The sequence below is a fragment of the Corvus moneduloides genome, chromosome 21, assembly GCF_009650955.1.
Source record: "Corvus moneduloides isolate bCorMon1 chromosome 21, bCorMon1.pri, whole genome shotgun sequence".
Classification (NCBI taxonomy): Eukaryota; Metazoa; Chordata; class Aves; order Passeriformes; family Corvidae; genus Corvus; species Corvus moneduloides.
Window position 1 is genome coordinate 9,321,204 of NC_045496.1, and position 24,965 is coordinate 9,346,168.

Consider the following 24,965-nt stretch of genomic DNA (forward strand, 5'->3'; position numbering starts at 1 on the left):
AAGAATTGCTCTACCTGCCATGAAGACAACCAAAACAATGTGAATTAGAGCACTGCCCTGGGGAAAAAGTAACTGCATTACTCCAGAAAGCATCACGGGCTTTATGAAAAATCCATGAGGCTAAAATTAAAATCACACACACACACACTTATTTCACTTATTGTGAAATGCAATCTGACTGACTGTGGAAGTGGCATCAGTCCCCTATAAACAGGCACCAGCCTTCCCACCCCGTGTGAGCAGAGATTTGATGAAACAGAGAGATGGAACTTCATAGCAGAGGGCAGGGACGGAATAGGAAGAGAAACCGTGTCCCCCTCCAGCCTCCAACAAGTCTGAGACACCGCAGGCAGGACCTTCCCTTTGTTTGGGGAAAAATCCTCTCCATTTTCCCACTCCCTCTTCTGGCAGCACTAAAATCCATGAATAGTTTGGAATGGCTTTGTTTTCTACACACTGAGCTCCTGCAAGAAGCACCACCCCATTGTCCCAAATTTGAACACAAGTTAAAGAGCTGCCCACAGAGAACCAGTTATGTCAGGAGCTGCATCACTTAATTTCTGTGGCCAACTCAAGTGAGCTGGTCTGGTTTTCCCAACCAAAACACCTGATCTGGTAAGAGGAGAACAGGAATTGCCATCCCAGGCTTGGCTCCAGCTCCACTGGCACTCCGTGTGCTCCATCCCCGTGTGACAGGACATGTCTGCAGCTCTGACCACGCTCAGCAAGCCTCAGGTTCACCGAGGGCACCTGCACAGCACTGCTGAATAGACAAAACTCAACATATTTTACAGCCTGGCTGAACTGTGGCCCGCAGACAGGGATGGGAACACAAACCAGAGCCAGCAGGTGCCTCACAATGACAATTCACTGAATGAAGCAGCCCACAGAAGCTCTTCAGCAGCTCCAGACACCTAAAGAAATGCTTCCTCCTGACGTGGCCTTTTCATCCCCCCCTTTTCCATTCCCAAAAAGAAGCTTCACTGAAAACCTGCTAAAATCCTCATTTCAACTACACCTCGTGGCAGTGAGTTCTCCCCTTGAAAACGCTGCTCAGCTGCTTTTCTGCTCCTGTGCCACAAGTGCAAGGGAATTGTAAAACTATAGTTGGTACTTCTCTAAAACTTTGTGACTTTACAGCTCTCATCCCTTCTAAGTAGGCCAAAACGAGGTTTTCTCCACATTCAGTTTTCTCTCCCACTCATTCACTGCTCTTTAACCTACAACCATCCTTTCTTTAATTAAAAAGAAATAAAAGGTAGGAAGCTCTAGCCTGCATCCATGAAGTGTAACCTTATTAATTAGAAGCATCTCGGTGTTTTCAAAGCTCCTTTAGGCATCCCCAGTGCCAGATGCAACAGGAAAAGCTTCTCCCACGGACCCCAACACTGCCTGAATGTCCCTCTGAGCCTGGATTCATTTAAAACCCAGGTAATGTGCCCAAGAGATTTACTGGTGGTGTTTGAAGTTGATACCAAGTTGGCACAAACTTCAGTAAAAACTTCATTTAGGGGCTGGGTATGTTCTAGAAACACAAGCAGTTTAAGACTCAGGAAGTTGGGCTATTCCATTATCCCCATGACTCCACGTGGCAAAAAGAATACCCAATAATAAATTTAAATCCCTCCTCTGAGTTACCAACCCCCTGAGAGCACTGCAGAGCTCCCAGTCCTGCCCACGCTCAAGCAGAAGGGTCAGGCTCAAGTTTTCTTCTCAGAACATCACAGTCATTCAAAATGGAATTAAAATTGCCCTGAAAAAAACAGACTCTGGTGAAGAGAAGCCAAGACAGGATGAGACCACCTCATCTAATTTTAGGTGTCAGACTTCAGGGTGTCCCTAAGCCACCGCTGCAACCAAAGGAGAGAAGCCAACAGCTCAAAAGCAGCCCAGGCTGACTTTAGACATCTTTGGACAAACTCACCCCCTGCCTGGACCATGTCCAACCTGCCTGCTACCATGGATAAGCAGAAACAAGCTGGATTAATTCAGAATTAGAATGGTAACTTCAAAAAAAGCCCTAAATTAGGTAAAATTAAACCCACCTCTGCTCTCCCAGCCCAGACATCCTTTCTTTGCTGTCTTTGCCTGCTGGGGTTTCCAGCCCTTTCAGCAGAGCCAGACCTGGCTCCAGTCCTGCCCTAGAGCTTGCCAGAGCTGGGTCCAGCCTGCCAAAACTTATCTGTGGGCAGAGGCTGTCTAACAGATGTGTTACTGTCCCCACTAGCCATCCTGGCCACAGCTGGAGGGGACACCATCACCTCTGTGGGGACCCAAGGGGACGATCACCCACCAGAAACTTCCCGTCTGGGGCAGGCCAGGTATCAACTCCAAACTCAGTGTAATTCTGACAATGTTCTGAAAAATGTAAAGGCTTAAATGTATTTTTAAAGTTTGGAGTTCACTGCTCAGTGAGACAAAATAAGAAAAATATGCAAGCGTTAGGAGCCCTTGTACTCCAGGCCAAACTGCTGCCACCAGGTCTGAGGGAAAAGGGAGAGAGAAAGAAAAGAAACAGAAATAAAAAATTATTCTCCAACAAATGCACTATTATCTGATCTGGAACTTTTACACATTTTTCTGAGTATCTTGGTGCTGAGCTCTGGTGGAGGCAAGACACTCTGCCCATGGGATTTTCCATGCCTTTCCAGAGCCCCCAGCACAGAGCCCTGGCAGAGCCAAGAGGCTTCAGCTGCTGCAAGAGAAACGTTTAATCAAAGACAGGGCTTAAATGAACTTAGCTTAAATGAACTAAGCACAGAGAGAGCTTAAAGGAAAAGCTCAGGATTTGGGAGTGCAGTCCAAGCAGTGCATACAGCTGTATTTACACACACATCTCACAGATGTTCCACCTTAACCACTTTGCAGATCATCCTCATAACACTGCAGATCCCACAGACTTTGATTCAATACCCAACTGTCCTGCTGGATAAAAGTGAGAAATGCACCTGTTTTTAATCCCTGTGTTACAGCAGTTCCCTCCCCTCTTCCTCCTCTAACAAAAACAAAAAGCAAAACTGCCAAGCAGAGAAGAGCCCAGCTGCCATCAAAAGGATGAAGATGTTGGGGCTGAAACCACACAGATCAGAGAGAGGTGGCAGCTGGGGACCCTGAATCCATGGGGAAGGAAAGCACCTTTCACTGAAGGCTGGAAGGGGCCCTGAGCAGCCTGACCCAGGGAATGGCATCGCTGTCCATGGCAGGGGGTTGGAACTGGATCATCTTTAAGGTCCCTTCCAACCCAAACCAGTCTGGAATTCTGGGATTCTGTGATTGAAGCCAAAAAGCTGAGCACTTTGAAGCCAAGAAACACAGATGAATGTTTTCAGGCAAAAGTTCCTCTCTGGGATGAGTTACTGATGGTCTCTTCTTCCCCCCCCAACCCCTTGTGAAGGTGGGTGGTGTCCAGGTGTTTCCAGACCACAGATGTCATTCGTCCCTGAAGCAGGTGACACAGGAACACATCCAGGTGGGTTTGGAACATCTCCAGAGAGGGAAGCTCCACAGTCTCCCTGGGCACCTGTCCCAGGGCTCTTTTTACCTTCCTCATGCTGAGGTGGAACTTCTTGTGGTTTAGTTTGTGGCCATTGCTTCTCGTCCTGTCACTGGCACCACTGAACAGAGTCTGGCAGCATCCTCTGACACCCCCAGGAGATATTTATGTGCATTAATCAGATCCCCTCTGAGTCTTCTCTGCTCCACACTAACCTGACCCAGCTCCTGCAGTCTCCCCTCACATGAGAGATGCTCCAGACCCCTCATCATCTTTGTAGCCTCCACTGGAGCCTCTCCAGCAGCTCCTTGTCTTTCTTGAACCATGGAGACCAGAACTGAACCCACAACTCCAGATGCTGAGGCCGAGTAGAACGAAAGGATCATCTCCCCTGACCTGCTGGCCACACCAAAATGCCCTCCAGTATTCCCTTGGCCCTCCTAGCCCCCAGGACACACTTTGAACATTAACAGTTAAACTGGCTCAACAGTTTAATGACTCAGAGCAGGTTAACAGCCTCCAGGAAACTCACTCATCCCTTTGCTAACAATATTGGCCACGAGGCCCCAAGCCCAGCTGTGCCCAAGGGATGCTCCTGCTCCAGAGCTGCCAGCATCCTTCCTGGAGCAAGAGTCCCAAACCCAGGGAGTGCTTGGGTGCACAGCTGGGTGAACATCTCAAATGCTGAAGCATCACTTTGCTCTGCCTGCTCTCCTGCTGTCAGCCTCAGCAGGGGCTCCCAGTGCCAAGTACCTGAGGAGAGCAGATCAGTCCTTCCCTCCTTTCAAGCTGCCATCCCTGCACCTCGGCATGCAGAAGCTGCAGCTGCTCAGTGGAAAGCAGCACTTCCCGTGCTCACAGCAGCTTCCTACCTGCAATAATTAGAGGGAGAAAAAGGGGGAAAAAAAGGCCCCTCCAAGAGTTTAAACCCGACAGTCTCTCAAAGCAGGCTGAAGTTTATCTGAGAGCAGTGACTGTGCAGGTCTCACCCAGCACTAGGCTCCAGCACCGTGGCTCTTGTAAAGCAGCTGCCCTGGGTGAAGGCTCAGAAACACCGGAGCTAATGGGGAACTTCATTCCCAACACCCATTCCTGCTCCTTTGCGCTGCTGCTTTACTGGAACTTTCCATCCCTGGGCTTGGGGAATCACAAAAGGAGTGGTTTGCCTTGAAAGGTCAAGGGAGACGCAGAGCTGGGAGTGAAGCACATGAGGAGAGCTGAATTCACTTGCGATTCTTGCAAAGAAACCACTTTTTAATAGTTTCTCTCTGAGTCAGACTAAAGACAATATGGCCTAATAAAAGCTTTTTTCCACTCATCTCCCATCTCCCTGCCCCCTTCCCCACCCTGTCAAAGGGAAATACGGACCTAAGCTCACACCCACACGTAAAACTGAACTGGAACATTTCCCACCGACAACAAAACAGCCTCATCCACAGCTTTTTTCTATCTGTGTTGAGCAATTTTACACAGACAGCGACACTGAGCCTAGTGAGCAACTTCCACAAGCTGGGACTCACCCCCAGAACTGGAAATGAAAGTGCTGGAACATGCAAAGAGCTTATTCCTACAAATTTGTTACATTTAGAGTTCAATTATTTGTCTTTATCAGGATGGAGGCAGAAGAGGACAGCCCCGGTGGGAACCACAGGGCATTTCTGCAACACCTCCCTCTCGAGGAACAGAGAGCAGAGCACCACAACTGCCCACCCAAGGGCCTCCCACCCTCAGGATGCTCCCTGAGAGCACCCACCCCATCCCAAACACAACAACCCATCCCCAGCTGCTGAGATGTCCCAAATGAAGGCTGACAGGCTGAGGACCACCTCAAACCAGCACATTAACAAGGGCCGGGCCGGATGGGGCTTGGAGCACCCTGGTCTATGGAAGGTGTCCCTGCCCATGGCAGGAGGTGGAATGAGATGAGCTTTAAGGTCTCTTCCAACCCAAACCAGTCTGGGATTCTATGAAACCAGAGCAGGAGCCCTCCCTGCAACAGGAGATCTTCATGGAGATCTCCAACACGATGATGTTCACCAGAGCTGGAGCCAGGCAGTGCTCACAGGCACCACTGCAGCTGACAGGCCTTGCTTGGGGTCAGACCCCTAAATATCAGCCAAGGCTTCAAGCTACCTGAATTTCCTGTCTCATCTTGGATTCAGGGAAAGCTGAAGTTTGTACAGAGGTGTAACTGGTGCAAGGCCATTCAGAGGCACAATTCCAATGGGGAATGACCTGCCCCCTCAGCATCAGCACCTTTCTGAGTCAGGGGGGAGTGAAAAGAGGGGAAAACACAGCAATTCACACTCAGCCTGTAGCCCAAACAGCACCTTTAGTCAGCCTCTGGATCTGCAGCTTCAAGCCTCTGGAAGTTTAGATGCCAGGTTTAATATTGACAGGCTACCTGCCAAGGGGGTTTTCCCAAAGGGAACACAATCCAGAGCAGGTTCAGTCACACATTGCAGGCCATGGCTGCCATCAAACACACCCTCAGCAGCCCAAACGAAACCAGTCTGTGCCACTGACAAAGATATTAAACAGTACCATCCTCCTATCAAAGGGAAATGACTGTTCAAGAAAACTTGAGGAGAGAAAGCTGAGACTTCAGGGTGCTTCTCCCTCTACACATCCCAGCTCCATCCCCGAGCCGGGAAACTGGGCTCAAAGAAACTATTCCATGCCATCCTGCAAGTCTGCTGGAATGATTTCATGTTCATGCAACAGTCAAAAATGTGAATTCTGTGCCGGCTCTAAACACTGTCATTAACAGGCTTTTGGGATGTGAACCGACGTTCTGGTGGTGATGATCCTCCAAGGATCCCAGCTGGGGAGCCAGGGCAGGAGGGACAACGTCCCAGAACTGCACCACACACACCATGGTCTGTGACACACGCACTGTGCCTGGGGAGGGAGGACCCATTCTGAACGCTCCAGAAGAATGGAGACCACCCAGCTCACATTTAGGAGCCTCCTTTCCCTGGGAACAGAGCTGGACAATGAACTGGAGTGGAAATTTCAGCACCTTGTGAAGCCTCGATGCCGTTCCTGCACAGGGAGGGTTCCCAGCTTCCTTCTGACACAGCATTTGCTCCAAGTCAAAATCAGCCAAGAGGCACAGAAATGTCTCTTCCCACCCTCCTTTGGGGTTTTTTACCTCCACAGACTCTTGACACCTTAGGATCAGCCAAGAGCTACACAAACAAGCTTTATAGTCCTGAGCTAAGCAAGGCATGGGATCAAAGTGAGTCTCCCCCAGAGCAACACAACCTCCCACTGACACCTCCTGACACCTCAGACTTTTGTCTCTGCTCTGCCCAGACCAGAGGTCCCTATGCCACCACTGTTGGCAGCAGGATTCCTGTGCTCCCAGTTAATATCCAAACACCTGACACAGCATTCAGTATTTCTGCTTCCTCTGAGCTTTACTTTCTAACTAGAGCAGCTTGACAAAACATTATGCTGGACAGAAAAGAAAGAAAAAGCAATGCTGTACTCACACACAACAGAGTTAAGTCCAAAATTTTGCTTCTAGATAAGAGCAGGGATTTCGATGGGGCCAGTTCAGTGCTTTCCTAATGCTCTATTATGGAAAGGAGAACAAAAATACACCAAATCCCTGAAGAGCTACGAGAAGTAACTAGTCCAGGAATAACAAAACCATGGAAAGAAAGGAGGGAGTTGGGGCAGAGATAAAGGGTGGTGGGGTTTTTTTCCCTAATCCCACTGACACATTTATTAAGCCCTTAGATTTGTGTGCATGTAACTCACAGACAACCCTGCAGGAAAAGACTTTGTCAAATGAACCTGTGCTGCATCCTGCACAGTGAAAGCTGCAGAACCCACACAGGAGCCACAAGGTGTAGGGTGCCTGACCCCTCCAGCCACCCTGCAGCCATTGGGGTTGCTCTGCAGTGACAGAGAAACCCACAGCAAAACAGAAAGTCAACATTCCTAGAGGGAGGAAAAGGTCAGCATGGGAAGGGATCAGAGTTCAGCTAAAACCCGTCACACACAGGAAGTTCAAAGTAACTCCTGTGCACTTCACAGCAAAGCAGAAGTGAAAATTAGATCTCCTTCTTCAGGGGAGTGGTGAGGGATGGACTGAAAAGCAAATCTGCATCCTCAGTGGAAGAGCCCTGCTGAGAATAAACACAGGAGAAGGGAGCCTGTGTTTGTGGAAGCACACCTGAGGTGGTGGGGGGACTGAGCACAGCTCCAAGCCCCCACTTATGTCCCCATCACGTGCCCACCTCACGAGCCAGCTCTGACTCTCAAACCAGGGCAGGTGCTCACCTTCCTCTTTGTTGTTGGTGATGTCTTTCAGCAGCTCAGTCTTCATGCAGCCGTCTTTCCTTGGCTCTCCCTTACTCAGCACTGCTCGCTGTGGTGGGGCAGAAAAAACAGCAATATCAGGGTTGAGCTCAGTGCTCAGACACACGTTGCATTCAAAAGAAGAGACAATCATGGACACATCCTGTTTACAGCACGGCCAAACCTCCCTCTGCAAAATAAGGCTGCCAGGAAGCTGCCACCAAGGCACAGGTCACAGATAAAACACGGCAAGGCTGGCCCCGGCTGACAGCCCAAGGAGCACAGGGGCTGCGGGCTGTGCCCAGGGCTGGCACCTCCCAGCTCTGGGTTGGATGCAGCCAGACAGATTTTCCCAGTACAACGTGCCTGGGAATCCAGCTGAGTCCATCTGCATGGAAGGCATCTCGAGAAGGTGACTCTGACTCCCCCAAAAGTTTCTAAGCTTTGGGTGGGGGAGGTAGATCTATCAGACTTCTCACTACAACCTCATTTATCAACATTTCCAGCCCATGTGCTTTTGGTGGCTTGGTTGGGTTTTTTGCAGCTCATTCAAATGAACATCCAAAACACAAACCATCAGTCAGCTACAGCTAACTCCTCATTCATAACACCCATGTTCATTAAAGTTAATGAGCTCTATTTTTAATTCTATAGAAAGCAATTTTTCTCTTTTCCCCTCCTTTTTTAAAAAAAATTTTATGTAAAAAGGGAACACCTGCTCATCTCCTCTGCCTTTCACATGCCTGGCATCACATTGTTAGCTCAGGTTTGCAGCCTTAGTACCTTCTCTTTCTCCTTCTATTTTGAAGTAGCAAGACCAAACAGCAACAAAAAAAACCCAACCAAACCTACCAAAATAAACCAGAAGGAAAACGGTATTTCAAAAATAATAAACTAGAAGGGGTCTTCACCACAGCTGTGTTTAAGGAGAGAACTGGTGTGGAGGCAGAGATGGGGAGTGCCCTGCAGAGCTGGAGGTCGGTGCCGGGTTCAGCGTGCGCCGCCGGCGCCGCCGGCACAAGAATAAGCCCAGGTCAAGCCAACTGTTGTAGGCCAGCACGGGGAGCAGATGGTGCCTGCAGCCATGCAAATCACAAGGTTTAAAGCACACTGGGTGATAAAGAAAGAAAAACAACCTGCCCACCTCCCTTCAAGCAAGTGAGGGGGATGAGACACGCACGGAGCCCGGCGTGGCAGCTCCCAAACCTTCCCACAGCAGCTCGCCCATGCCCATGCGGGGTTGTCCAGGGCTGGCAGGGGAGCAGGGCTTTGGTGCTGCTGTTTCAGTCACCAGCCACCCTGCCAGGTTTGTGAACTCAGTGCTGCCAGAGCAGCCCCCAGCCCCACGCAGGGCTCATCCAGCCCCAAATCCCTGCGGGACTGCCCTGTCCTGTGCCCAAATGCCACCATGGCAAGGAGACACACGCTAAAGGAAGGAGGGAGAGAGATTCCTGGGAAAGCCTCCACCACCTGCCAGGCCTGGAGCTAAGAGCACTTCAAGGATGGATCCTGCAGCACAGGACAGAGGCTGTGGGTGGCTGCCCGTCCCTGCCTGTCCCCAGCCTGCCCTGAGCACAATCAGACACAAACCCAGCCCCATCTCAGTGCTCTCAGCACCAGGAACTTGTGTTCCAAGCACAGCACCTTCAGATCTCCAGTCTCAGACCAAAAAGCTGCTGTGAGCATCAGAAAGCTCAGCTCAGCCCAGCCTGACACAGAACCTACCTTCAGCAGACACTGGCCAACAGTTTCCATTGAGAAATGATCATAAAACACAGCCCAAAGTCTGAGCATTGAGCAGCTGTTTTATTTATTTCTTTGCTGAGCCAGTAATATATATCCTTGCTGCAAACATGAGCTTGTAAACCCTACCTCTCCTCTAGCCAGACCTCTTGTAAACTGGGAGTAACCTCGGTTTTTCTCATGGACTATCCTGCTGCAAGACTTGAGCAAAGAGAGCTCTGAGTGCTCGAGGGCACCCCTGGCTCCCACCACAGCCAGGGGCACCCAGGCCTTCGCCACAGGCACCAGCAGCAAATAAAGAGCCTCAGTCAGTCTAACAGGGACCAGTTTGTTTTCCCAACCTTTGTTGCAACAAGGAGAGGTCTTGATATTCCTGCTACTACACTGACTCATACAAGAAGCCCCAGGATTTCCAGAGGCCATTCTTAGCCATCTGAGCCTAAGCTTTTCTGCATTTTCTAAGCACTACCCTCACTCCACACATCGCCCACACTCTCCCTTCCACAGAGGCATTGCTGCTGCCCGCCCATGAAGAAAAGCCACTGCAGGAACCCTGGAGTCAATCAGACCTTGACCACCCTCCCTCCTCACTGCAGTCACCAGGAGCTCAGAGCTGCCTGCCCAGCTCTCAAAGCAGAATTCCCAACTCCAAGCGAGAAACCACCACTTTTGTCCTTTAACAGAACAAAAGCTGGGTGCCAAGGCAAGGCTGGCTGAGGTGGCATCTCACAGGCTCTCCTGCTTCCTATCTCAGAGACAAATCAGAGGTGACAACGTTACAACTTCCCAACAAAAACTCGGCATCGAGGTAGAAAATAAAATAATAATTAAAAAACAAAAAGCCAACTGTGAATTTTGAAGCATTTTTTGATCAGAAGGAAGCTACAGGAAACCCCTGCGAAGCACTCGAAGCCTCGTCCCCCCAGGCCAGCGCTCTCCCGTCCTTGCTCCATCAGCACCCGGCAGATGCGCCCAGCACCGAGGGGCACCCACGGGGCACCCAGGACCATTCATTCCCACCCAGCTCCACCCAGCCAACTTAGCACCAACTTCACCGCCAGTGTCAATACCTCCAGCTTTTGTGTGTGTGTGTGTGTGTGTGTTGGGTTTTTTTGCCCTCCCCTCCCTTAAATCCAGAGCAAACTTCCCTTTCTGCTCACCCTCCCCATGCCCCATCCGTCCGCTCCCGATTGGCAGGGAAATCCTATACCCACCCTCCCCGCCGAGAAATGTCTGCTCTTGCAGCAGTCCCAACAAAGCCAACTGCCAAGCACACGCTGCTTCACAATAAAAGTCTCACTCGCTCCATTTATTTTTTTCCTCCTTTCCCCCTTTCCCGCAGCCGTCTGCCTCCATTCCTTCGCCCACCCCACACTGATTATTAACCATCCGTGGCTGGAGAACCTCCATAAAGAGCACACACCACCAGCCACGAAGCGTTCTTGCCCCCCCCCAACCCTTAATTTTTAGGTTTCAAAGGGTAGAAAAAATTAGTGCATCTGAAGAAAGACTGATTGGGTCTTTGAAAGGGCTTTAAGAGCCATGAGGAGCCAAGCAGAGGGGCTACTGCTGGTTTAGTTTTTTCCTCTCTGCCTCTGTTTACAAGAAAACAAGCTTCCTCTCCTCCATGAGGTCTTTGGAGGGGATGGAAGACAGGTCAGACCGGCCATGGAAAGGCTCTGCAGCATTTCCAAACAGATGATGACTACAAACTACAGTGGTGCCTTTAAAACAAAACAAACAAAAACCAAAAAGGAAAAAAAGCCCACCAAGGGGGAAAAAAAAAAAAAAGAAAGGGGAAAAGAAAGAAAAGAAAAAGAACAAAGCTGGGAAACACAGAAAGAGCTTTCACAGCCTCCTCTCCATGGCATTTTCATCAGCCATCCGGGTGCCCTTCGCAAAGGTCCAAACAGGTTTTATAGGCAAAGACAACACATGCACAGCAAAACTCCAACATATTGCAGCTTACCAAGCCCAAGGGAGCAGAGTTACATCATGAGCCCGAGCTCTCTGCTCTCCCGGCAGCCCGGGAAGGAGCGCAGGCTGAGGTGCCAAGATGTCTACCTTCACCAGGGTCTTTTTTTTTTTTTTTTTTCCTTTTTTTTTTTTTTTTATGTCTTAAAAATCAACGGTCTGGGAACCTGAGGCTCGGCAGCAGTGTTGCTGTGAGCAGAGCCGTGCACACACAGCAGGTCCATCTGGAAGAGGGCTGGGAGCAGGAGACCCCTCAAAGTGCCCGTTCCCATCTGGGGCAGCGGATGCACCAACACCTCTGCGGGATGGCCAGCACTGAACCTGCCTGGAAGCCTCCAGCTGGTCACCAACCCCTCTGAGGTGACACCAGACCCCACTCAGGACACAGCCCCAGGGAAAGCTCCCATCAGCCAGGAAAACGAGGGCTGCAGCAACGCCGGAGCAAGGCACAGGCAAATCTCTCAACAAATGATGCAACCCCAGCAGCAGCAGATTCTTATTCACTCATTTTTTCCCTCCTTCTCCTAAAAAAAAAATAAATAAAAATAACACAACCCAAACCAGCCTGCTCATAATAACCTTTGCCTTGAAGAGAAGACAAACATTTTGTAGTTAATTATATAGGAAGTAATGATTAAGAGAATGTTTGTAGAAAGAGAGTGTTTCTTTTGTAGGCATGGGGAGGCTGCTCATTTCAGATCTCGCCACTGTGCTTGGGCAAGGCCTGGGCTCAAGGCTCGTGGGGACGCTGACCACGGGCCTGTCATTAGAAACAACAGAAGCATTTGATCTGGAGAAGGAAAGAAACACAACCACCAGCATACCTGGCCTACAAAGCAGTCACCAGTTTCAAAGCTCCTTTTTTTCAGGCTAAGGCCACTTCCTTATAAGCCTCATGCAATCATGTGAACATGGAATTTTATCTGCAGCTCACAACAAGCACTGCCCTCAGCCTGAAGTTTGCTCCCAAATCAAATTCTTTGCCATGCTTTTGTCTCCTGAAATCCTTTCATCCAGACTCTTCTCCATAGAAAAGAAACATTTCCTTCTCAACCCCCATGTCCTCTCTCCTATTCCAGCCGCACACGTCAACTCCCCGAGAAGGGGGGAAGCACAGAAAGAGGTGCAAGTCCCTGCATGCAACAGCTGGGAACACGGAGACACGTGCACGAAACACAACAGGACTTAAAGTGACTTCTCCCAAGGCAAGGCATTCCACGACGGCGTGCAGGCTTCAGGCAAGGGGGGTCTGCAGAGCCCGTGCCCTCCTGGAAAGGGGAGATCGATTTACACTTCCTCACTGCTTCCAGGCCCATCTAGCTGCATCCCAGTAGAGTTAAAGCCAGTGCAACTTGTGTGTGCAGGCAAATGTAAATCCAGAGCAGACAAAGGCGTCCCCTCCTTCCATGGGCTGAGGGTAGCAAGGAGTCCAGCTGCTGCCTGCCTTCTCCTAGCCCCCAGAAGGGGAGGGGGGGGAAGAAAACCCTAAAATGGAGACCAAGATTCATCACTATCTCTAGCAAAGGCAAACCAGCCATTTCAGAAACACCCAGTCCCCAGGAACTGGCTGAGCCAGGACAAAACCAGAGCACCAAGAGGAGCCTGGAGCAAGCAGAATCCAGCAGTCCAGGGCAGGGGAGCTGGGAGGCAGCTCATCCCCATCAATGGGGCTCAGGTACCTCTTCAGCCTCCACTCTCCTCTTCCTCCCACCCAAAAGCACCACAGCCAGCGGTGCGGGTCCCTGTCCCCCTGCTCATCCCCACAGTGCCCAGCCAAAGGGCACATGGGGCAGCAGAGGAGGGAAAGCCCCTCGTGGGTTCCTGTGGGACCACAAGGCTGAGCTGCCCACACCACCTCCACCTGGGTCACCTCCGGCTGTGGAGCGGCCAAGCAGCGAGACAGCAGTGCCTGCGAGCCGGGAAAGCGGACGGAGAGAAGGGGGGGAAAAAAAGACAAAATAATAATGAAAATAATCATAATCATAAAACTTGCACCCTCGGGCCTGTCCCTCTAATAACTACAGCAAAACCTCACCAAGGCCTTACTCTGCTGGAGGGCGAGAAAGCGACACAGCGCTGCCCAGCACCCGAAGTCCTGGAGGTGGGAGATCCTCACACCCTCTCCTCCATGGCCTACGGGCTTCGTCCCCGGCGTGGGGCCTGGTTTTTCTGCTCTGTCATTAAGAGTGGAGCCTGGTCTTTTCCTTCAATCCCAAGAATTGCACGGAATTAGATCATCTTTCTGGCTCGCCTCCCCCTACAGGCAGCTCCCGAGCATGCTCAGCGCGGCCGCGCTGCCATTTCATAACCGCATTGTTTACGGACACACGGACCTGCCATCTTTTGACAGGGACACAGGGCCCGTGTCCCTGCCCAGCGCCCCGGCCCCCGCCACAAACATCCCCTTGGGGGAAGGCAAACTGCGAAACCTTGGACAAGTAGAAGCCTGGGGGGTGATGGTGGTGGGTTTGTTGTTTATTCTGGTGGGTTCTGTTTCTTTTTTCTCCTTTTTTTCCTCCTTGATTTAGGTGAAAATCCACCTGCTTTGGAGGGAGAGGTTAACCCCTGTGGGGGCTGTGGGGAGGAGGAACTCGCAGGGCTCGATGCAGAATGCCAGCCATGATTTTTAGCTTCTTCGAATCACAACTGTGCTTCGATGTCACCTAAAAATGTAATCCCCAGCCCAGTCTGCCATCCTCTGCTGAGCCTTCCTCTGTGAGAGAAGGGGTTGGAAATATGGTATTTCCCTTAAATAAACAAGTTGGCTTAGTCCCAGCACATACAGTTTTCTCCTTTAAATGCAAACCAGAGTATTTTTGCAGGCACACAGGAAAACGAGGAGAGGAGGAGGGGAAATGTTCCTCATTTAACACCAAGAACTCCATGAAAAGCCTTGCAAGGTTGCTCAGAGCCCCACTCCGTTCCAGCCCTCTCCCCGTCTGTGCTGATCATACTTCACAGGTGAAAGCAGCTCTGACTTACGACAGAGAGAAAATGCCAGAAGAGCTGGAGGTTTCCTCATCCTTGGAACAAGGACAAGTTGTGAAAAGCTTCCTTTGCAAGAGGCACTGTGCTGCTTGGGCACAGTATGGCAGCATTGCAGGGAGGACACTTGCACGTCAGACCTTCTTAACCCCCACTGCCTCAACCCTTCTCCACGTCCTTCCCCCTCCTGATGGGGACTGAAGGAAAAACATAAATAAATCACCTGGTTTGGGGGATGCAAGCTGTTGTGTTGGAGTCCAGGATATTTTTTAAAAGATTGCTCAACATTTTATCCCCTTCTATATTTTCCTTTTCTTTTTTTTTTTTTAATGGATACTTTCCAATTAGCTCGTACAGTTTGAGAGCTACGCTCCTGCTCTGTTCCTGACTACTGTAAATCCTGGCACGCTGCCCCCCTCCAGGACCAACACCACCCTACAGCAAAGCCAGACACGTATCCTCCACCCAAGGGACCAAGGAGCTCACACGGGCACAAGAGGGACAAATCCCACTGGAAACACGAGGGGCCACAAGGGTCTGCAAAGAGGGGCTGCTGTCAAAACTCCGAATTCAGAGGAGTCAGAGAAAATAACTGGCTGAAAATGGGAGTTAAGGATTATAAACTCAGGGATTCGTTTCCAAATCACTGACATTCCATGTCACTGCAGGAACATATGGTCCTCCAAGGCTTGCAAGCAGGGAGCACACGCCATCAGTGCCCCAAGCCTTTGGGCTGACCCCAACACACGGTCACTCTCCTGCTGCAGCCATTCCTCGACCACTCTCAGCTCCAGGAGCGGGAAGGCGAGAAGGAAAAACTTCAGGGAAAAGCAGCAAAAGGAAAACAAAGAGGAGCAGCAGGAATCAAGCCAGCCCTCCCCCAAACCAGCTGGCCAGGAGAGTAAAGCTCCTTAAAACTCCTTGTTTACCTGAATAAAACAACTCGCTGCCATTGCATGAGGCGCACACAATCCTCTTTCCTTAGGAGATGGCACCACATGGGAGAGCTCAGGGGAGCCAGACCATGGAGCTGCCTCTGCCCCCTGCCCAGGGCTGGTCCCACAGAGGCTGAGCAGCAGGAATATGCCCCGTGTGTGCCACAGAGCCAGTTCTACCCAAACATGTTCTGGGACAAGGGCAAGAGCTCATGCTGGCACTGCACAGTCAGTTAAATACATGAAATGGAACAAAACCAAGACCCAAAGGCCCCACTTTGGGCTCTTAACCCTTGCTGAGAAGCAGTGCCAAGCCCAGACCTCGGCTGCTCTCTTCCCTCCAAAGTAGGTCAGGCTTTTCTGCGTCCCTGCAGACGCTTCCAAAGGGCCTCAGCCGGCAGGGACGGAGCGTTGGGTGCTTTCAGCCGGCGCCACACAGGTGTCACCGTGGTCACCACCACACAGGAGCACACCTCACACACCTCAGCGGGTTTTTGGCTGTCTCCTCAGCCTTCATCAAGCCTAAAGCCCATTTTCTCCCTGGGTGGAGCTGCTCAGGCAGCAGGTCAAGGCCTCAGCTCTTCACTGTTAAAGAGAAATGTCATCTCTCTCCTCGTGACTTCTGATGCCTTTTCCTTTTCTTCTGGATGATGAACAACGAGCACATTTATAGTTCAGTGGAGACACGATAGATATTTAGATCAGGTATCACAGATTGTCCTGTGTAAGCTTCCTAATCTTTTAAATGCCATCTTCACATCTTGCTCCTTGCTTGAAAATTCAATATTGTGTCTGCACTGCAGCTTTGAGGGTCTCCCTGGAGCACAGCAAGCTCAGGCCAGTGTTTTGCAGGGGTGTCCGTGACTTCCACGGCCCTGGGACCTTCTGTGTCCATCCCAAATCTCACCGAGGTCTGTGGCAGCCAACAGAGTTCTTGCACTAACACAAATCACAGGGCAAAAAAAAAAAAAAAAAAAAATTTCCCAAGAGCAAAACCAGGGGGCTGGATTTTAAAATATGTTGCAGACATGGACCTCCTGCCATGAAATCAACCGGGGATGTTTCCTTTTAATCAGCTGTTTCCTTGGATTGCTACTATGAAGAAAAGGGAAAAAAAAAAAAAAAAAAAAAAAGAAGAAGAGAGGGGAGGAAGTCACCCGAAAATAAAAAGGATTGTTTCTTCCTGGTAAAATTTTGTTGGCTCTGGCCTCTACCCAAGTGAGCCATAGGCAGAGGCTGTCAAGAGACCCAGTGAGGAGGTGCCATGTGGCCACAGGCCCTCTCCTCCCCTTCAGAAGTTCAGTCTTCGAGCAGCTCGGACACCCAAAGCTTTGCTCCTTTTTCTTCTAAGAGCTACAAGCAGGGAGGGCTCCTTGGAGAATTTTCCAGAAACTTCACACTTTAAAAGCACAAACAAACCCTAAAAACACCCAAAAAAAGCCCAAAACCACACCAACCCCAAGCAAGCCTCCCCACCCCAGGAGACAAACGAAAGGCACGAGGGAACAAAGCCCGAGGTTTCCCAGGGCGATGCCGGGTGCTGAGGCCCCTCGGAGCCCACGGCACAGCCCCTGGAACAGCCATCCCAGCAGGATGGAGCATCCCAGCCCGCCTGCCCTCCCGCGCACGGGGCAGCAGAGCGCAGGAATATCCAAACAAATGAACAAATAACCCCGGCCATGCTTCCCCGGCCTCTGCTCCTCCTCTCCAAGGCTTCTCCTTGCCCGGCAGGACACAGCCTGCCCTGCCAGGGCCTCACCAGGCACGGGAGGTGGACGGACCCTGCGGTACCTGCGGGCAGCTGTTGTCTTCTTCTGGTGAAGACTCCAAGAGTTGCATATTCCAGATCCTCATGAGCAGTGATTCAGTTTCTGCTCATGTGATAAAGCTCCCTCTACAGAGTGAGCATGCCCAGAAGAGCCCATTTCACTGCTCCCTCCACTGCAGCCATTTCACAGAGAACCTGCCGGCTCCAGGGCGTCCATTGGAGCGCGATTATCCCGGGCATCCCGGGGACGCACCGGTAATGCAGATCATCTGTCAACTTTCTGACAGGGCGCCAGGCCTCAAAACTGATCACTCGCCTGAAAAAAAGAGAAAGCTTTTTAAACCAGAGTGCTGTCCCGTGGCCTTCAAGAGTAGCACTTGCCCGTGGGAAAAGGAGAGGCAGGAGGGACACAGAGGGATGTGAGTGGCTTGGGGATGTCCCCGGGCTGATTTTGTTGTGCTTAACAAAGCCCCTGACCTCTGAGAGCTGGGATGAAGGCACATGGGTTAAACTGATGCAGTGAGCAGTGTCCAAGACAGTGTCTTCGAGATCCGAACTGCTGATCTGAAAGGGGGATCATTTTCACTTTGGGGATTAATAACCTGACCTGGTACAACTGACTTTAAAAGGGTATCACAAACACAGTCATGGAAAAGCGGGGGGGGAATGGAATGAAGGGACATCTTCATGGATCCATCCTCATCCTCACCCTAATGAAGGGATAGTTCATTTCAAGGTGCAAGAGCTCTAAGCTCAGCCTATGTCAAACCCTACGGATACTGCTGGCCCAGCCAGCAAGATAACAGAAGAAATTTTAACTTCAAAATAAAAGTAGTTTGACTCTGTTCCACTTCACCATTAAGCATAAACTCTTGGCAACCTTCATATCTGCTCAGGCTCCCAGTAAAACTGCCAGAGCAGCTCGCAGGAACATCTGCAAGCAGAGCTCGGCTGGAAGGGATTCAAGGAAGACTGGCATTTATCGAAGGCAGGAGCAGGAGGCTGCTGGAGCCGGGTGTCAGGCTGGAGAACCTCCCCCCGAGCAGGGGGAGGGCGGCCGGCAACCTCGGGGAAGAGGCCAGAAGGAAAAGGAAACTCCGACATGGCCCCGTGGCACCACCCGCATGCTCCTGGCCAAAGGAAAAACAGCTTTCCAAAAGAGGAGAGCACAGGAGAGCGTCCTCCTTAAGAGACAGAGTTCTCTTTAAGAGCAGAAACTAAAGTGAAGACGAGTGGAGTGTAACGTGTGACAGTGAGCTGGGGAGGGCAGGGAGCAGCCTGCACTGTAGGGAGGGAGAAGCCATCCAAATCCATAGGGAGGCTTGGAGGAGCCCGGGGATGGTGTCTGCCCTGCCCCAGCACCAGACGAGTCCAGGCCTCAGCACAGCACAAAGCCATGGCCAGCTCTGCCAGGCTGGAAACATCCACAAGCCACGTTTCCTCCAGTCCCAGCAGCTCTTTCACCACCGTGGCCAGGCACATTTGCAGAGCTGCAATAATGAAAGCAGCAAAGAGCTGCTACAGATCTCCCTCGGCTATGAGGATGTTGTTTTCCTCTCCACACTCTGGAGAAGTTTCACTACTAAACAGTTAAAACACACAAGGCTAAATCGAGATGATTGAAATTCATAGGCAAGGAGTATTTGAGGTGACAGTATAAAGAAAGGATCACTCCTTCACCCACTGGGTTTTTGTTTGATGTGAATCTTAAGTTTTAATATACACAAAATGAGATTTTCCTGGCCTTTCTCTCAGCCGCTGAGAGGTGTAGAGGTAACTCATTTAAAGACAAATTCAAAAATCTCCAAACAAAAGCAACAAACCCTGGCTATTCAGAGAGAAGTTGCATTATCCACCGCATCGAAAGATTACTGTACTTCAAACCAAAGATGGTTTTAAAACAGTTGACGTGCTGCCCTTCCTTGCAGCATGAAATTACCAAGCTTTCATTAAAAACCCAGAAATAGAAATGAAGATATTAACAAAGGCAGTGTCAATGATCCACCACAGTCAACATTCCCTTTCCGAGAACGGCGGCACAGCCGCAGCCTCCCCACTGCATCTCCACACCAGACATGTTTTCACTGCTGAGGTTAAATATACACTGAGAGCAGATGCTACCAGAGACGCTTTTCACATCTCATGGCCATCCTTGAAAGCACTAAACACTGTTTAGAAACAAAAAGGAAAAAGCAGAGCTCGTCAGGGCACTGCAGATGCTTCAACAACCAACTTGAGTAAAGCAATCGATCGGCGTTGTAGCAGCATCTCTGCCACAGGGAATGCCTGGGTGTCAGTCAGTGAAACCTGACATTTATGTCATCCAAAAGGAGCAAGAAGCTCCCAGGGCACAGCCATTGGCTGTGGGAGAGGGGCCTCCTGCCTGGGACCCCCTTGTCCCCCCTTGGCAGGGGTCAGGTGCTGCACACCAGCAGTCACACACCCATCTCCAGGCTGGCTGTGGAAGAGGTTTTGCTGCTGATGGAGGATGAGAACAGGCCCGTGCCCTGAGAAGCTGTGCCCTTTATTTAACCCAAGTGCTCTCCAGCAGCCTTCCCACCATGCCTGACACCCCCCTTTCCAAACATTCCTCACAGGGCCCACAGATTACAGGGTATCTTCACTCCACGTCTCTCTGGCCTCCCTTCTCTGATGCAAGGCTCGAACATCCCTTTCAGAAATTCCACATTTTCAGGAGGAAGGGAGCAGCACAAACACCTCCCTTCACAAAGGACACCGGGTTCCTCAGGGCTCTTGCTTAATGACACCATTAAGTCCAGCATTTTCACAGCTCCCTTGCAGGGGAAGCCAAAGTGGGAGGCAAAGGGAGGTTTTTCTTTTTATAGGAAGAACAATATTTAGCTCTGCAAAATACAGAGGGTTTTCCTTACTTCCTTTTTTCCATCAGGCTCCTCTTCTTGCAGACCCTCCAGCTGATCAAATCTGATGCTCCCTTTCAGCCTCCTCGGAAGCAATCCCAAAAGCACAACAAGCTGAAGGGACTTTGGGTATGAGATGAGCATTTCTGCAGGAATCCCGATTGTTTCTGCACTGCTATAAACCATTCTCCAGCTCCGCCACAAGCTATTCAAATGTTCCTTTCGCTCTTCAACCATGATATCCAACATTTCTTAATCAGAATGTCCCAGGGCACACTGGGTATCCCAGGTATCCTCCAATGTGCACCTCCAGGCTCAGGTAACAGCTTTGGAAGAACAGGCAGTCATTAATGCATCTGTTGGAATCACAGCTTTCCCTGCCTTTCAAAACCTGGTTTTTTTCCCCCCAAAGCTTCCAAGCTATCTCCCTTCCTTCCCCCCTTTTCCCCAGCAGAGCTGAAAACTGTTTTTACTTAATAGGAAACAAGAAATGTTCTCCGGGACGTTGCATTGAGTACATCATACACACTAAAAAGGAAGAAAAAAAGGAAAAGAAAAAAGATCCTCTTGGACAGCAATTGAGATGTGAGCTCTCTGGGAGATGTTGCTATGTTTTGATAAGAATATGTGTTGAATATTTCATTTACAGGGCAATCCTAGAACTTTATTTAGCAGCATATTGGCCAGACAGCTGTAATTTAGAACATACTGTATTCCTAACAGTTCCCAATTATAAATTCCTTCAGCTTTAACTTACAGTAACCACAGCTCCTTCTATTTTGGAACTCTAAATCCACCATTTCTCCCCTGCATTCAGCTATGGCATAGCAAGAGCTCCTACAGTACAAACACAGCCTTGCTGCAGAAGGGTCCTAAATCCAGCATGCTACCCCCAGCACAGCGAGCAAGTTTGTGCTTCCAGCACACTCACTGCTCCACAGACAAATGTTTAACTGGTTTATTTGGGGACAGTGGCCCCATTTGTCAGTGCAAAGCCATCCTGCAGTGCCCTGCCAGCAGCAGGCTGGGAAAATGGCCGTGCACATTCCATCCTCCTCCTGCTGCAACAAGCGCTGGAGATCCTGCCAACGAGCCTCACGTGTTCAGTGTGGCCCTGTTCTTTGACCTCACACCTATTTTTTTTAAGGATTAAGGCACTGACATGAAAATAAGCAAGTTCTTCACTGGAGGAGAATCAGTGCTCCACGAAGCCTTTGTGTCTCTCCCCACATCGTGAGCTCCTATGGAACAGTGCCCGTTGACGGCTCTCCCAGCCATCCTGCTGACTTTATCAAATTTCTGCAAGGAACAGAAGGAGCAGATGAACTCTGTAAAAACAAAGCTCCTGCCTCCATGCAAATATCCCTGGTTAAGAGGAGCGGAGAAATAGAGCGAGCATGATGTGTGTACGGAATTGGCTCCACAGACGCTGCTTCTCAGCAACTGCCATAAGGTGGCAGTGGGTCTTTAAGGCTACCTTACACCTTCCCACAGCACAATAGGAATTAGCACACCAGTGGGCTTCCAGCAGCTGAAACTGATTAAGTCCAATTTCCTCATCAAGGGAACCAGACCCTACATGAAAACTTGGGGCTGAGATCACCTCCACTGCCAGAGTCACACAAGGAGGAAAAGCCACCAGGGTGAATTCTGCAAAGCCATAAAGGCAGCCCCCATCTGAGCCAAAGAAAATCAGCCCCTTTTCCCTCTCTCTGTACAATCACAAAGCTGTTTGTTTTACAGAAACGCTTCTCTTTGTGCATTCATCCAGCCATAAACAAGCCAGTGACCATTAAAGAGTAGGAGAAGTTCTGCCTGGCCAGCAAGCTGGGCTCCAGCAGGATTTTATGCAGGGAACATAAAAGCCAGCTCAGTAAGCAAGCTGCTCACCAGCTCAGCACAGGGCTGAGGTAGCAAAACAGGCCCAGAAAGCACCGAGGAAGAGTTGGGTTCACAAGAAAGATGGAACCAGGCAATAAACAGGCAAGTAGCTTTAGGTAATGAAGAGACTCATCATGCAGAATGCCCATCACCAGGGACACAGCAATAAAATCAAATCTTTGCCAGTCACCCCCTGAACCATGCTGTGAAAAGTGGCCAGAGTTGCCCTGAAGGAAGAGCTGATCTACCTTACAGCACACAGACAGCCCATGATCGCAGAGATTTCTGTTCAGAAAGTCAAACACATAACTCTGTACCACCCAAGGATTCACAGTGCCCTGACAGAGCAAACCCCTTGCCTTACCTGTCTCTACAGCCAGGCCGGAATGCCGGGTGGGCCCCCCGTGTCACACCTCCCACGTGTGAGGGGACAGGTCAGAGGGAGCTGACTCCACACCAACTCCACACCAACCCAGAGCTCCCCTACACCTCGCTAACACAAACATCCAGAGCCAATGTAAATGTTTTATTGGCACCTCACCACGCAGCGTGCTTGTACAACAACTGGAGTCAATCGGCTCGTGCAGCACATACCTGCTGGTGCTTACACATTCCTTGTAAAAAGCTGGCAACTACGGGTGAAATCCAAGAGCCCAACCGAGCACAACTCGCACTGCCTTCCCCCAAACCCACTCACCAACACATTAAACCCCTGCAAGAAGCACAGAAAAATCCCTCAGCCAAAGGAATAAACGTGCATATTCCCTCCTCTCCATGCCAGTTTGGAGGACCTGATGTGGCAAGGTTTCTTTGCCATCACTGGAATGCAAAATAAGTCTGAAAGAGGGGAGTTTGAGCTTAACATTCTTTCACCCTCCCACAGTCCCAGACGGATCTGGGTTTAAACTGCTCAGAGCAGGTCTGAGCCCTGTGAGGCTCCCCATTAATAATAATTAGCGCCCGAGCCCACGATGAGACACAATCACGTGCCTGCCAATATGAAGGCTCAGCCCTGGCTGCAGCCCCTGCCTGCTGTCACCTCATGTCATCACCCTGACATTACACAGGTCCCTTCCTCACGCAGGCCCGCCAGCCAGCAAAGGTCAGTATTCCAAACCCCTCCCCACGGATCCGCAGGAAGCGTTTGAAGCCATCTCGTGTCAGTGGTTTAACTACGCTGCTTTTGAATCAATTCCAACAGTTTTCACTCCATCCGGTCTCCTGGCTCCCCCAGCCCAGGGGCACGGCAAGGAACCGATGGATTTGCCCTACCTCCATCCCGGCTGCGGGTCCCTCCAGGTCCTGACTCCAGGCCTATCCCTCCTCCAGCCACAAATCCATCTCACTCCATGGGTGCAGCCTCCACCCCGGAGCATGCTCAGTACGGGCTGATCTTCAGCCATTTCAGAGCTTTAATGAAATGTAAGCATAAGGAAGTGTCATTAGCAAAAAAAAAAAAAAAAAGGGGGGGAAAAAAAAAAGGTGCAGGATTCATCCCGATCCAGCCAACCTTCCTCTTCCCATCCTCTTGTCAAGGAGGCGAAGCTCTCACTGCAGGGATCGCAGGCATTTTTAGGCAGCAAGCATCTCGTTTTAGAACAAAAGCAAGGAAAATCCTGTCTCAGGCAAGCCTTGTGCAAGAGGAGCATTTCCCAGTGACACTCAAACCAGCCAATTTGTCACTCTGGGCCTTCCACAAATTACAATGTTTTCATGAAATGCCATTAATATTATTTTTTCCCCCAACAGGCTTCAAGCGAGGCTTTTAGCTGGCAATGCAAATAGTGCTTCCCAGCCATCTTAAAGCTAAACCTACCCCAGTCTACCCTAAGCTCCTTGAAGGTTATTTTAACTCCATTTGCAACAAAGTTAAACAGCAGGATGAAAGAGGAGGAAAGAGAGTGCAATGTAACACATTTCATGCTATGCTTTCCTAAGGACCTGAATTTTAAGAGAGGTTTGTTTTTCACTCATCAGCCCTGAAATTCCTCCATCATTGCCTTGTCCCCTCGATGCAGTAGGACTGTTTCAAGGAAGAACTAATAGAGGATTTTTTTTTTTTAAATCCTTCCCAGGTTTTCAAACAACAAAATATGAAAGACACACAATGTTGGAGCACACCTGGGGAATGCAGCCCTGCATACTCTGAGTGATCTGCACATGGAGCTTGACTATTCCTTAAAAACTTGTATTTCCCCACATATCCTTTGCATGTCCCCTACAGATCCCTTCCAGCTCACTGAACTGCTCCAGAAAGCAAAGACAGTTGGTGCAAAAGTAAAGCTTTGCCAGGGCAAAAAGTGGTTATTCAATCCCAACAAAGTTGGAACATATATATCCTGTTCCTCATGTTGGGCCCAGGCCAAAACCAACTCTGGATGTTGAAATCTGTGAATTGTGTGTGCTCTGCCGAGCCATGTTCGCTTCCTGTGGCACACGAGCAGTGTCTCCCCAGAGCTGGAGTTTGAGGAAAATTCAAAAATAAAACGATTTACTTTATCAATGCAGCATTTCAGGAAACACCAGGGTGGCAGCTGAACACCAAACCAGCTTTTTTCCTGAACAGAACTTCCAAGGGAATCACAACAGCACTACAGCCGTTCTGTACAACGCCACAAGCCAAGTTCAAGCCAAGATTTTCATCAGGCCCCAGCACATCTGTGCCAGACGCACTACGCAAACAACTCATGACGTTGTTCCCTCATCCCTTCCCTGATAAATACAGCCCAGTCCTCAACACCAAGCCACAGCTTTTTAGCAAATTATTTGGGACCGTGTCCGCCTCGGGAGCGCCAGGCAGCCTGGCACGCCAAGCGCTGGCGAGCTGCTTTTTACTGAAATATTTTTAGAGCACAAAACATTTGGTAAAGTGACCCAGGATAAACCACACTAATTCAGCGTGCTGAGCTCCCCTCAGACCTCTCTTCCTGCTGAAGGATGCCACCAAAGGCCATTTGGCCCCAGGCTGCCCCTTACCAGAGACCTTCATCAGGGCC

The 24,965-nt window shown here is 50.2% G+C and overlaps 1 protein-coding gene across 12 annotated transcripts in view; it reads right to left on the minus strand.

The window, feature by feature from the left end:
* The window catches only part of EHMT1 (euchromatic histone lysine methyltransferase 1), a 116,417-nt gene that overhangs the window by 55,219 nt on the left and 36,233 nt on the right, over window positions 1–24,965 (minus strand). For 7 of the 12 annotated variants that reach the window (XM_032130658.1, XM_032130661.1, XM_032130666.1 and 4 more), the window contains exon 2: window positions 7,787–7,874. In XM_032130658.1, the coding sequence (XP_031986549.1) occupies window positions 7,787–7,832 (46 nt within the window). In that variant the 5' untranslated portion in view covers window positions 7,833–7,874. Of the gene's footprint in view, window positions 1–7,786; window positions 7,875–10,707; window positions 10,730–13,556; window positions 13,727–17,232; window positions 17,523–23,241; window positions 23,341–24,965 lie in introns of those variants that run through there. The other 5 variants (XM_032130664.1, XM_032130659.1, XM_032130667.1 and 2 more) reach the window with 5 other exon arrangements.